General features: G+C 43.3%; 1 protein-coding gene across 1 annotated transcript; it reads left to right on the top strand.

Annotated features, from left to right (window-relative positions):
* Window positions 1-2288: 2288 nt before the first annotated feature.
* Window positions 2289-3902, top strand: LOC115230736. Its single transcript, XM_029800869.1, has one exon. The coding sequence runs from the start codon at window positions 2289-2291 to the stop codon at window positions 3900-3902; it is 1614 nt and encodes a 537-aa protein (XP_029656729.1).
* The last annotated feature ends 8583 nt before the right edge of the window (window positions 3903-12485 follow it).

A 12485-nucleotide genomic window follows, 5' to 3' on the forward strand; every position in this document is an offset into this window, starting at 1 on the left:
AGTGAAGCGAGTCTACACGCCGACTCACAACGAGGTAGCGAAAAATCAGATGAACAAAGGCGATTATGCCTTAAAGGTTTTCAAGCGCTCGATGGACCGCGCTGAAGGGACACCTCTAGGAACAAAGCTCCAGACTCTTTTCCCTTGGTTCCGAGATGTTGTTGTGGGAAAACAACTATCTTATATTTACCCCACCTAGTCTGTCAGTGAGGTGGATGCGGTTTTTTTCGAAATGATAAAATCCCTTAGTGAGCCAGCTCTTCGATCATTTGATCGCTATCTTGGGAAACGGACTCAAGAGGACTATGTTCTATGGCAGAGAAACTGTATAACTCGAGTACCAAATGACACCAATATAGATCTATCAAAGGTCACGAAGAGTGTGAAAGAAATGTATAAGAAAGGCGGGACAGATATAGTTGAGCCCAATCGGAAAGCTCTAGAACATTCTTGTGCCCGGATCGTACGTCGTAATTTCCACGTCGCCAAAGACACCTCTGACCGCAAAAGAATATCTGTGAAGAAAGTAAGCGAGTCCATATGTTATCAGCTCTTGATTAAAATTGGTTTTGGTTCTTACACCCCTTGGTTTTTCTCTCGTGTTCAACAAGAAATACAATTGAAAAATTGATAAAAATGCAATATGACAAAAATAGGGATAAATAAGATGAAAATTACAAAGAAAATAATAGTAGTTCAGAAATTTCAAGGTATGTAAAATAAAACAGATCAAGGAAATAAAATCGGACAATATCACAAAAAGGATGGAATTTCAGATAACTTAATCATTAAAAGAAATTACATCACGAATTATTCCCTTTAAATCCAAATTAAATATAAATATAAAAGACGACTAAATAGTGAAAAACCCACGCCATGGCAAACCTAATCCTTTGTCATTGTTTCAATCTACTTTTCTCTTTTTTTTCCTCATGCCTCTCTGTTTCTCTAAAAAGTCGCTTTGTTGCACTTCGTGCATGCTTAACAACCCCAGGAAGAACGGCTCTCATTGCTCCTCCTGTGACCGTTTTTTCCATCTATCCTGTGCCGGAATACCTAAATTGGCCGCCGCTTCTCTGTCGAAGTGGTGTTGCCACTCTTGCCTTACCCAATCAAACTTGAGCCTGCACCCGGTTTTCTCATCCAAAGATTCACACTCTCAGCCCATCATTTCTTCCCCCTCGGTAAAAGATTTCCTCTTGGCGGTCGCACAAGCCAAGAGAAGCCGCTCGATCCCTATCAAAATCCCGAAGGCCGCACGTATCCTTGCCGGAGACTCTTTATCAAAAGTCATCGACAAAGCCATTACTTCCAATGACCCAGCCTCCTGGAATCATCTTTTCTGCTTTGGCGTCATGGCTCTCGGCCTCCGCAGAGAGGATTCCCCACCAAAATCGATTTCTAACCGTTCCAAGCATAACATCTCAGCCTACCTAAATCGCCCTGATGATGACTTTCCTGCCTGGCTGGGCGAAACAAAGCCCCAGTCAACGCATAAAGTTAAAAAATCCAGTCAAAGTAGCAACGTAGACTCAGAAGCCTAAGACATTTTGCGCCTGCGGAACAGGATCAACACTAAACTGATGGAGGGAAATGTTGCCAGCGCTGTCCGTGTTTTATCATCTGATGACTCAGTTCTTTCCATTACACCAAGTGTCCTCGCTGAGCTTAATGCAAAACATCCGAGCCCCCCCGCGGACCTTCGCTCTACTACTCTAAATTCCGATTACCCCGCAACCTATGCCCCCAAAGAAGATGTTCTAGATGCTATTAATTCCCTTGCAACAGGCAGCTGCGGGGGCATCGACGGACTACGCCCAGGGCATGTGAAAGATCTACTCTCAAGCCACACCTGCGAGGCCGGCGCTCGGCTCCTCGTCTCCATAACTGCTCTGACAAACATGATCATCCAGGCACAAATCCCCGAGTACGCTCGGGACCTCCTATTTTCTGCAAAAATCACCGCATTGAGGAAGAAGGAAGGCGGAATCCGCCCTATTGCTGTTGGTACATTTTTTCGCCGCCTAGCTTCCAAAGTAGCCTGTAGACAAGTTACCAAGTCTTTGGGTCAGGAACTACGCCCGTTTCAGTTGGGCGTCGGTGTCCGCGGCGGCTGTGAAGCTGCTGTCCATGCTGCGCAAGAAAGTTTATTTCCGCCTCGACGAAAGGCCGGATAACGCCTCTGTACTCGTGAAGCTAGACTTGACAAATGCCTTCAACAGTCTTCGTCGGGACTGTATTCTCGAAACTTGCTACCGCCGTGCTCCCTCAATGCCCGCTTGGTATCTATGGCTTACTCCAAGCCAAGCCTTCTTATTGCCGATGACCAAATCTACAACAGCAACGGTGTTCAACAGGGCGACCCACTTGGCCCGTTGCTTTTTGCCCTGACGATCGATCCTGTTGTTCGGAACATCTCATCTCGTTTCAATGTATGGTACCTGGACGACGCTACTATCGGAGGTCCGGTAGCTTCCGTCCTTAAAGATTTGGAAAATCTGATCCCCTCCCTTAATTCTCTTGGCCTATCCATCAATCCGCTCAAATCCGAAATTGCCAATATTGGCTTTACCCCAGAAGATTTTACCTCTGTATTTAATACGTTCTCGAATGTCCTTCCAAATATCCGCAGGACCTTGATCGAAAATTTGAAAATCTTAGGGTCCCCTATATCCAATCTGGGTGTTGAATCATCCCTATATGCTAAAACATCCTCGCTAGTGGCAATTTCTAACAAACTAGCAAAAATCGATTCCCATTCCGGCCTGTTTTTCCTACGCAATTGTTTTGCAATTCCAAAGCTTCTATTTATCCTCAGAAGTGCCCCATGTTTCTTTAACCTGAGGGCTCTCGAATCATTTGATTTTTCGCTTAAATCCAGCTTGGAGTCCATTTGCAATATTACCCTCGATGAGATCGGTTGGCAACAGGCCACCCTTCCTATAAGCCATGGCGGTATTGGTATCCGATCATCTGTCGACCTTTCTATCCCGGCGTACTTATCTTCAGTTAATGCGACCAACGATCTGGTCCAGGAGATTCTCCAATCCGTAACCGAATCATCTATGGACACAGAGTCGGTCGCCGCAGAAAGTCGCTGGCAAGGGATGTCTCTGGAAATCCCGGAGAATACACACGCTCAAGGCCAATGGGACCGGATCCTCTGCGACCACAAGATAAACAGCCTCAAGCCGAAACTCAATCAACATCGCTTGGCTTGCCTATTGGCCGCCTCGCAACCATATTCTGGTGCATGGCTTACAGCAATCCCTATGGCGTCAATCGGCACCTTAATGGACAACGACTGTGTAAGGATTTCCGTCTCTCTCCGCCTCGGACTTCCCATTTGCAGAACACACCAGTGCCGCTGCGGTTTAAGAGTGGACCCATTTGGCCATCATCCCCTCTCCTGCTCACGTAGTGCCGGACGTTTCCCACGACACGCCGCCATCAACGACACCGTGAGCCGTGCCCTAACGAAGGCGGGGTTTCCTAATGAGCTCGAACCAGTCGGGCTCGACAGAGGCGACGGTAAGCGCCCGGATGGCATGTCAATCTTCCCGTTTGAAAAGGGGAAATGCCTTATCTGGGACGCCACCTGTTCCGACACTTTCTCCGCCAAGAATCTAATTGCCTCCGCTGCGGAACCGGGCTCAGTTGCAAAGCAGGCGGAACTAACAAAACATAAGAAGTACCGGGTCCTGGCAAAGGATCACCAATTCACTGCAGTCGCGGTGGAAACCTCTGGAGTCATCGGCCCGCAGACGCTATCGTTTCTCCGCCGCCTTGGATCTAAGCTCGTGGTTGCCACGAAAGATCCCAACGAGTCGATCAGACTCTTTCAAGGGATCTCATTGGCCATCATGCGCGGAAATTGCCAGTCGATCCGCTGCGCATTTTAACTCTTTTCGCTTATCTTAATAATAAAAATTTTGAAAGCTAAAAAAAAAATTAAAAAAATAGTTTTAGTAGTAAATAAATTTTTATATGTGAAAAGATTTGGTATTTGCTGATTACCGAACGTTTTTCCTTGATTTTCTGCGTGTTGAATGATAATGTCCGACCAATGAGATGATATTGACGACAAAACTGTGTCCGCAATAGACTACTATGTACTAATATTTATCATTTTTTATTTCTTTCATAAGGAAGTAGTCATATCTTCTAATTATAAAAAGCCGCAAAATTAAGAAATATAACAGCCATAACGATATTCGGGAGTCAGACACTCCAGTTGTCGCAAAATATCATCTTCAAACATAATATTTAGAAATTCAATATGCCTATGTGCAGGGGTCGGCAACCTTTTTGTGGCAAAGAGCCACTTTTTACTTAAACAGCAATTAAGCATAATTAAAAAGCCACCATATAAAAATATTTTGTAAAGAAAACATGAAAGAAAATTTAAACACAAAAATTATAAAATAATTAATGCGACGATTGTCCTTGTATTTCATTTGACAGTGTTAATAACTCGGGAATGCGAATTTTTTTAATAGATAAGATGACTCAGGAAGGCTATTCCATACATCAAATGTTAACAAATCTGTCTTTCTATTTCGTGTTTCTGCACGATTATTTTTATTTAATTATTGTCGCGCGCAATGGATGAAACGCGTGCCTAAAGTGAAACGCTGTGAACCTTGAGAAAACCACAAAAAACCTCGAAAATAAAATTAACAATCCTTTGATGAAAACAGGAATAAAACCGAGAAATCAATTTTTTATTATTATCGTTTGAAAGATTAACAATTTATTTAAATAATGGTTAGCCATTTTAAAATTACCAAAAAATTAAAAATATTTTAACCTGAAAATTTACCTGTCTAAATTTTTTTAACTTGTGATTTAAATACTATTTTTTCATTTCCATCTTGATCTTTTATTTTAACTCTATTATTTGAAATTAAATCTTCAACAGTAAAGATTTGTTGATGATAAAAAGATTCTAATTTTCGCTTCTTCGTCCTTTGATTTGTATCAAAATCTTTTTTCAGCAAAACATTATTTCCAATTGCAATTTCTTTCAATGTTTTTGAAAAATTTCGTTCCATTCTTTCAAGATATTTGTCATTTATGATAGTTTGATTTTCATGTTCTTCAATTAATTCATCATCATTATAATAAGAAATGTTATATCCTCTTGTTCGAAAAAAAGCCATAAATGGTGACATATTTATAGAAGAATGAATTGAAATATTGTACTGATATACAATTTTTTCTAACACATCCACCTATTTTTTCTGTTTGTCTGTGAGTTCTTTTTGAATCCATCTGCAAATGGTTTGATTGCAACGCTCCACTTGTCCCTGTGATTCTGGATGTCTTGGACGTCCCCTTTTATGAATTATTTTAAATTCTTCACATAATGACGTTATTTCTGAATTAACAAATTCTGTTCCGTTGTCAGACTGCAGAATTTTTGGTGGACCATAGGAAAGAAATATAGTTTTCAATGATTCCGAAACTGTAACTGCTTCTTTATTTTCTATTTTTTTAGCAAAGCAAAATTTTGAATAAATATCTATGACATTCATAAGATATTTATAGGAATCATTTATATCTGCATAAAACGAAAGATCGACTAAATCAACTTGATAGCTAAAAATAAGCTATTGAATGAACCGTTCTCGAGGTTCTTTGGCTACTATGTTGACTAGTGGATATTTTGTCTTTAAGGGCTGACTTCGCTGACATTTGTGGCATGATGATATTACATCCCTAATTATGTTTCGATTGATTATGCAAAAATTATTTTTGCAATACTCTTCCATTTTATTAAATCCATAGTGATAAATTGAATGAATCCTTTCACAATGCAGTTTCATGGATTCGAAATCATTTGAGGCAATTACCAATATTTTGTTTCCATCAGATTGTTTATAATATAGCACACCTATCATTAGATTTAATAGTACCTCCAGAATTTACGAAATTTCTACATTTTTTGAGAAAACGAAATCTTTTTAGTCTTGAAAAATCTTCTGGTATTGTATTATTTATTAAAAAATCAAGAATATTCTTATACTCCTGATCATCCTTTACAATGTTGGCAAATCTCATTTCGATAATATTATCTCAAAGTGCGCAATCATCTTTAATATTGACTTGATAATTGTCAAGAGCTTAATTGAAGGTTAAATTCAAGGTCACGGCGTTTCACTTTAGGCACGCGTTTCATTTATGGCGCGTGACAATTATTATATCAATTATTAAAGAATATTTTTTTCGTTTCTAATTTTTCATATTCGGTGGTTAGGTGGATAAACTTTTGAGCCCATAATTCTTTACTTTTTAACTCAAGCAATTGAATCTTAAATTCAGAAATTTTTATTTCAAATTTTGAAATATTTAGATATTCTGTTTCCACAATCAGAGTGCAACAAACAAGATAGATTTTTTGTAAAATCATGGAATCATGTAATTTTTGTATTTTATTCTGACCTGTTCTGAAATGATTTGCTTATTGATAAAAAAGTTTCTTTAATATAGGAAAACTCAAGAATTTTTATCTCCAAATTGCAGGAGGAGGCTGGGTTGTGAGTACGAAAGGTGGACCAGAGGATAAGCGGAGGGGGCGAGAGAAAGGCAGGTCTCGAGCAAATGATCCCGTCTCACTGTGTTGAACGCATTTGATATGTCCAGTTTAACTAAAAGATATTCCAATGAAGAATCCAGAAGTTCTCTTACGGCATGGGCAGCCGATTCACACCCTCCACTGACGCCGACGCCCAATTGGACTGGCAAAAATTTCGGGACCAACTCGGGGATCACAACGTGGCAAACGAGCTTTCCGGCCAATCTGCGGAAAACATTACCCACGGCGATCTGCCTGACCCCGTTATCTTTTTTACCCAAAGCAGTGAGATTAGCCGAGAAGAAATCGCCCGGGCAAAATCCGGTAAATTCCCACCGATAAAACGGTTACAGAGATTGGTGATAGATTCCAAGAGGAGACGGCGCCTGCCTCAGCAGTAAGAGGTGAAGTCAAGTCTTTAATGTGTCCGGGCTTCAGCCCATCTATACCCCACTGCTGCTTGGGGAAAAACTTTTCAGTGCCTTCTCAACTGTGAAGCGGTAACCAGCAGTTGCGGAAGGGCGGTCGTATCGATAGCGGGTGTGGGTGCGGGAGTTTACTGGAAGACTGGGGTGCTTGGATCTCAAATTGACGACGAAACGGAAGGAGATGGGGACAAAAGCCGGTTAGAGGAAGCAACAAGTCTGACAGCTCCACGGACATCGCCATCCAACAGCTTGCTGTTCACCTTACGACGGAGGTAAATGCAATCGGAGGAAGTTTTAGTGTTAACCACAGAAGGGGCGACACATTGTGACAGTCAGAGTGGAGGGAATCGAACTGGGAGGGAAACAGAAGTACAATGATCGAATAGGGCGAGTTGCTGTTTAATAATCGATGCGGGAAAAAGTTTTTTAGACTCGCTGTCGGGCGGGAGGGTTGGATCCCAATACCGAAAACAGCAAACAAAAAGGAGTAACCAGTCAGACTGGTCATTAGATGACAAAGCGCGGTTTATAGCTGTGGACAAAGAGAGAGCAGCTTGAATCCTCGCTGCCTTCGGTATCCGTGCCGGAATTTGGCGGTTACAGCGAGAAGAATAGATGAATCTTAAAGCATCTTCGGCTGACGGAGATGGACTTTCAGCAGGGATTTCCGGCGGACTGTTGGCCGGGACCGGCCTGCAAGAACGACAAACAGGGCAGTTCCAGGTTATGAGAGAAGCTGAAACGCGCCTGGAAAGTCGAACACACGAAAGGTGGAAGAAACTGTTGCAGCCAGAACAGTATCTACCTTTCTTCCGATCGTTGCTAGTTTTGCACGAAAAGCAAATAGCCATCGTAGGAAAGAAATAGGATAGAAAGATGGAAAGGTATAAAAAAAAAGAAATAGAAAAGAAAGATGGACAGAAAGAAATGAAATAAAGAAATGGAAAAGATAGAAGGACAAATAAAATGAAAGAAAAAGAAATGATAGATGGAGAGATAAAATGAAAGAAAAAGATAAGATAGGTTGACAAAAATACTGACTATTTGAGTTGTTTTTGACCAATGAGGATTGTTAATATTCGTTGTTAATTAAATGTCAAATCATGTAGGTCACGCTGTCAACGATGAAGGTCGCTCTAGTCGCCAGCTATGGGCATAGTAACTCTATACATAATATAGTAACTCTGGCCATCTTCTGCATTAAGTATGATATCTACAACAGTTTATTTCGCTTTTATCCAAATTCCTTTGTTTTAGTAATAATAATTTAATCAGTCAGGTAAGTCGTTAATAGCATCCATTCGAGATATCTATTCTTTTTTTTTTTTTTTTTTTTTTTTTTTTTTTTTTTACAGATAGCTAAGTTAGTTAAAAGCCTCACGAGACACCCGAACCAGCCGCGCGAATGGCCGAAGACGTTCCCTCGGATCACAGCAATCGACAGACGTTCCAGGAGCCAAGAAAACCTCTTGGATCGTGACTAGTCCTTGAAATCCGTCGACCGAGCGAGCGAAGGAAGCGGAGTGTCTTGGGACCGAAGATCCCGGAGGACTCCAAGGCAATTGGAGTAAAGAGCAGCGAGTTGGACAGGTGGCCGTACTTGAGAATCTTCGCTCCTCGGCCTGCCTGGAAGCGTGCCCAGGATTGGCGGCGGACAGCGCGAGATTTCCCAGCGAGAACGTGTCCGAGCAGGTAGAATCCCAAATAGGGATTTCCCCTGCTCGTAGGGGAAGGTGGACATGCCGTCAGGGCGTTTGCCATCCCCTCTATCCAATCCAACAGGTTCAAGGATAGACGGGATGCCTGCTGAGGCGAGGGCTCTCTGTACGACTGAGTTGAGTTCACTGTGACGGGGGGCACGACCGGCACTCCGCCGGCAAGCGAGGGGATGCAAACCGTACTCGTCAACAGTTCCCCACAACGGCATTTGTGCGACGGCAGATTTTCAGCCCGACACGGAGGGAGATTGCAATTCTCAGGCATTCCTTGTCCAACAGGTTCCCGATGGAAGGGAGAGGGAGAGCCTTAAACAGACACCGCTGCTTTCACAGCGACCTGCACGGAGGCAAGCGACACGGTGTTGATTGGGACAGGAAGCAGCCTTCGAAGATTGCCTGACAAGAGATTTCGTCCCATTGGCGCTGTACAGATTGAGAGTTGGGCAGCTTCGAACCAAACGAGCCTCCACCGACCACGGGCTGCAGAGTAAACTTCAGACAATTTCCGTTCGGGGAGGTTTCTAAGAACGATGTCTGAGAGAGTACGAGAAGCGTGATGAGCGGATAGGAATGCCGGGAGGGCAAGATCGGAATAGGATCTCAAGCCAAGGCCACCCAGCGCACAGGCAGGGATGCCTGAGTCCAGCCTGGATCGTCGAAAGCCAGATTGCAAAGAGAGCTCGTACCGAGCCTGAGGATATTGTCAAGGTCGGAAAGAAGGTCGCCTCTTTGAAAGCAGGGTGCACATCTTAGGGTGTAAAGGATCTTAGGGACGGAGAAGTGGTTTCGGAGGAGGAAAAAAGCCACATGAGGCTCGATGACTTTAAGCTTGTCGATCATTTTGGATAAGTGGGAAATTTTTCCAGCGAGTGAGCATTCGAGGGCAGAAGGCCCCATGGGGGCACCGAGGATCGTAAGATTTGATTTGTCCGTAATCGGACGTCTGAAAGAATGCCTCGGCACGTGGAAATTGAAGCAGTGAAGTCACTCGGATTTAAGGCAATGTTCACGATTTCGGATTATTGGCGTTTATAGATAGGCCGATGTCCGAGAGGAAGGGAGGATAGAACGAAGGTCGTCGAAAACAGCGTCGGGGGGACCGCAATGGTTGCGTCATCCAGATACCATATGTTAACTGGGGATCGAACAGAGTGAGCGATACTGTTAACGCCCAAGGCAAAAAGGACAGGACCCAGGGGATCTCCCTGTTGGACCCCGGTGGCCGAAGAGATGGGAACATCGTCGAACATGAGGATACTCGGAGAAGCGTATGAGAGATGTACAAGGGGATAAGCGAACGGAACCAGTTCGCGACAGCACTCCAGCAGGTGGTCACGTCTGATGGAGTTGAAGCGTTTGAGACGTCTAGTTTGACTATGATAGCCGACTGGGAAGATTCGATGAGTTCACGGAGAGAATGAACGGCCGCTTCGCAGCCGTTTGGGACACCGACCCGAGTTGGGCGGGGAGAAACACTTGAGACAAAAAGGGGACAATTGCGTGGCACATAAGTTTGGCAGAGAGCCTCCGAAAGATATTCCCAACGGCAATGGTCTCACGCCGTTGTCCTTTTTCCAAGGGCAGTAAGGTTGGCGGAAAAGAAAATATCACGAGCAAAATCGGGGAGGGAGGGAACGGAGATGAAGCGGTTGCACAGGTTGGTAATTGAGCGTAGTAGTTTTCGACCAGCTTCGGCGGTAGTGGGAGACGTCAGGTCTTTCAGATGACCTGGTCTCAGACCATCTACACCACCACTGCTTCCAGGTGAAAAGTCCCTCAGGGCTTTCAGTACAAGAGTTTCCGAGACAGCAAAAGGATTGAGAGCGAGGGTGTCAGGGGACGGCTGAGGCCTGAAGTCGTTTGGCTGAGGGGGATGTTTTCCCTGAGGGAATTCAAAAACAGCAGGGGTCGTGGGCAAAAAGGGGACTTGTCGAGGCAACCAGCCTAACTGCACCACGAACGTCGCCGTCCAAGAGTTTACTATTAATCTTTCTGTTGAGGTAGTCGACGTCATTCGCGTGAGAGGACACATTATGGGATGGTGAACCAGAGGGAAATTCGGAGCTAGCGAGGTGGTCCCGCAGCCAGCGGATGGAAAAAGAGTTCTTATCGTACAAGGCCATTTCTTGTTTGACGGTTGTAGCCAGCGAAATGGAGGAGGTTTTCACACGGGCTCTTAATGGGGCAAAACCGAGACCAAGAGGCGAAGCAAAACAGCTTAAGCCAATCGGAATGGCCATCAGATGCCAAAGCCTTATCGATTGCGGCGGACAGGGAGGAGGCTGCAAAGATACTATTCTATCAATGAATTTTCAAGCAGATAATGGTTTTTAAAAGCTTGTCTATAGTAAGTGTTTGAGCTCTCACTATTTTTCCATTATTCTTTATTTTTCAAAATTTCTGATAAAGTAGATTTTCCTAGGTCCAGGTTTAATTCTCTTCTGATAATTTGAGACAATTCATTCAGCGACATTTCCCTCGAATCCTTAATTTTACAAATCTGTTCTTTTAAATGAATTTTGACTTTAGTCTTTTTTCTAACCATAGTTAAATTTGAAAAAATTTGCTGCAAGAATAACCCTTCCCAATACAACAATTATCCCACCAAAAATCGAGATCCTCTTTTTGCTTGCCGTACAAAGATAACTTTTCAAGGGAAAACACGGAAGTTAATTATTCTACTTAATCGTGAATTTTGAGTCCTTGTCTTATAAGTTTTATTTTGCTACTTACCCTAGTTAACATTATCCCTCATGGAGAGTTGAGACCGACGTGAATAAGGACGAGACTAATGCACAAGATGAGGAGATTGGGGAGGCGGTCTATAAAACCAGCGTTTTTGAGTTGGTGAGACAGGAGGGTAGTTTGAGCACTTGATTTCAGAGGGTTGAAGACTTGATGGTTAAAATTCGAAAATCTGCCAATGACCTACCAATCGAGAAGGAGGAAGAAATTAGTATCTCTACAAATCAAACACATTTATTATTGTTAGTGTTTTCATTATGTGCTGGTTTAATACTTTTTTGTTGCATCCTCCACTTGCACTAGTTTTACTAGAGAGGCCTAAATAAGAGATCAAGGTCATTATTAGGTGACTGTGTAGTTGTGAAAGACCTATCTTGCTAGACACCCCAACGGTGGGAATATGGATTGTGAGGTATTTTTTGTAGGCGTAGGTCATTATCAGACATGTCTTTCCCACTCCCCCATCCCCCACTATCTTGTCCTCCATACAACATCACAGTGCTCGTTCGAATGCATTTATTCACCTCCCAAGATTGCCCAGCCCCTCACAGGAGAGTGGGCAGTGTCATTATATTTATTAAAAATATAAAAGTTAGAATAATTAAATGTCGAATATGAGCATCGAGGAGAATGACTCACTCCTTGAAACCTGCGTGCCTGAACAGTCACATTTAATTGATATTTTGAAGACGAAAATTGTTCTGCTTGTTTCCGAACGAAAGGAGCAGAATTTGGTTATCGAAGGCCTGGTGGAGACCAAACGCGAACTCAACTTGTCCCTCAGGCCTTCTTGTGCAGCCAGCGCAAGGAAGTGCAGGAGTACTTTTGCAACAAAATGACATCTATTGTCCACAACCTGGCAGAGATTGTGGGACCTTCTCACCTCCCGCGCGGGGAGTCTCACCAACCTGGCCAAACTGCCTGCCTCCACTATCCAGATTATGGCGCAGAAAATGCACTTTTCAAGTACTGCCACTTCTCTGAGCATAGGGCCATCAAAAGTCGAGGAAAGACACC

This window comes from Octopus sinensis, unplaced genomic scaffold (genome assembly GCF_006345805.1).
Source record: "Octopus sinensis unplaced genomic scaffold, ASM634580v1 Contig16242, whole genome shotgun sequence".
Taxonomy (NCBI): domain Eukaryota; kingdom Metazoa; phylum Mollusca; class Cephalopoda; order Octopoda; family Octopodidae; genus Octopus; species Octopus sinensis.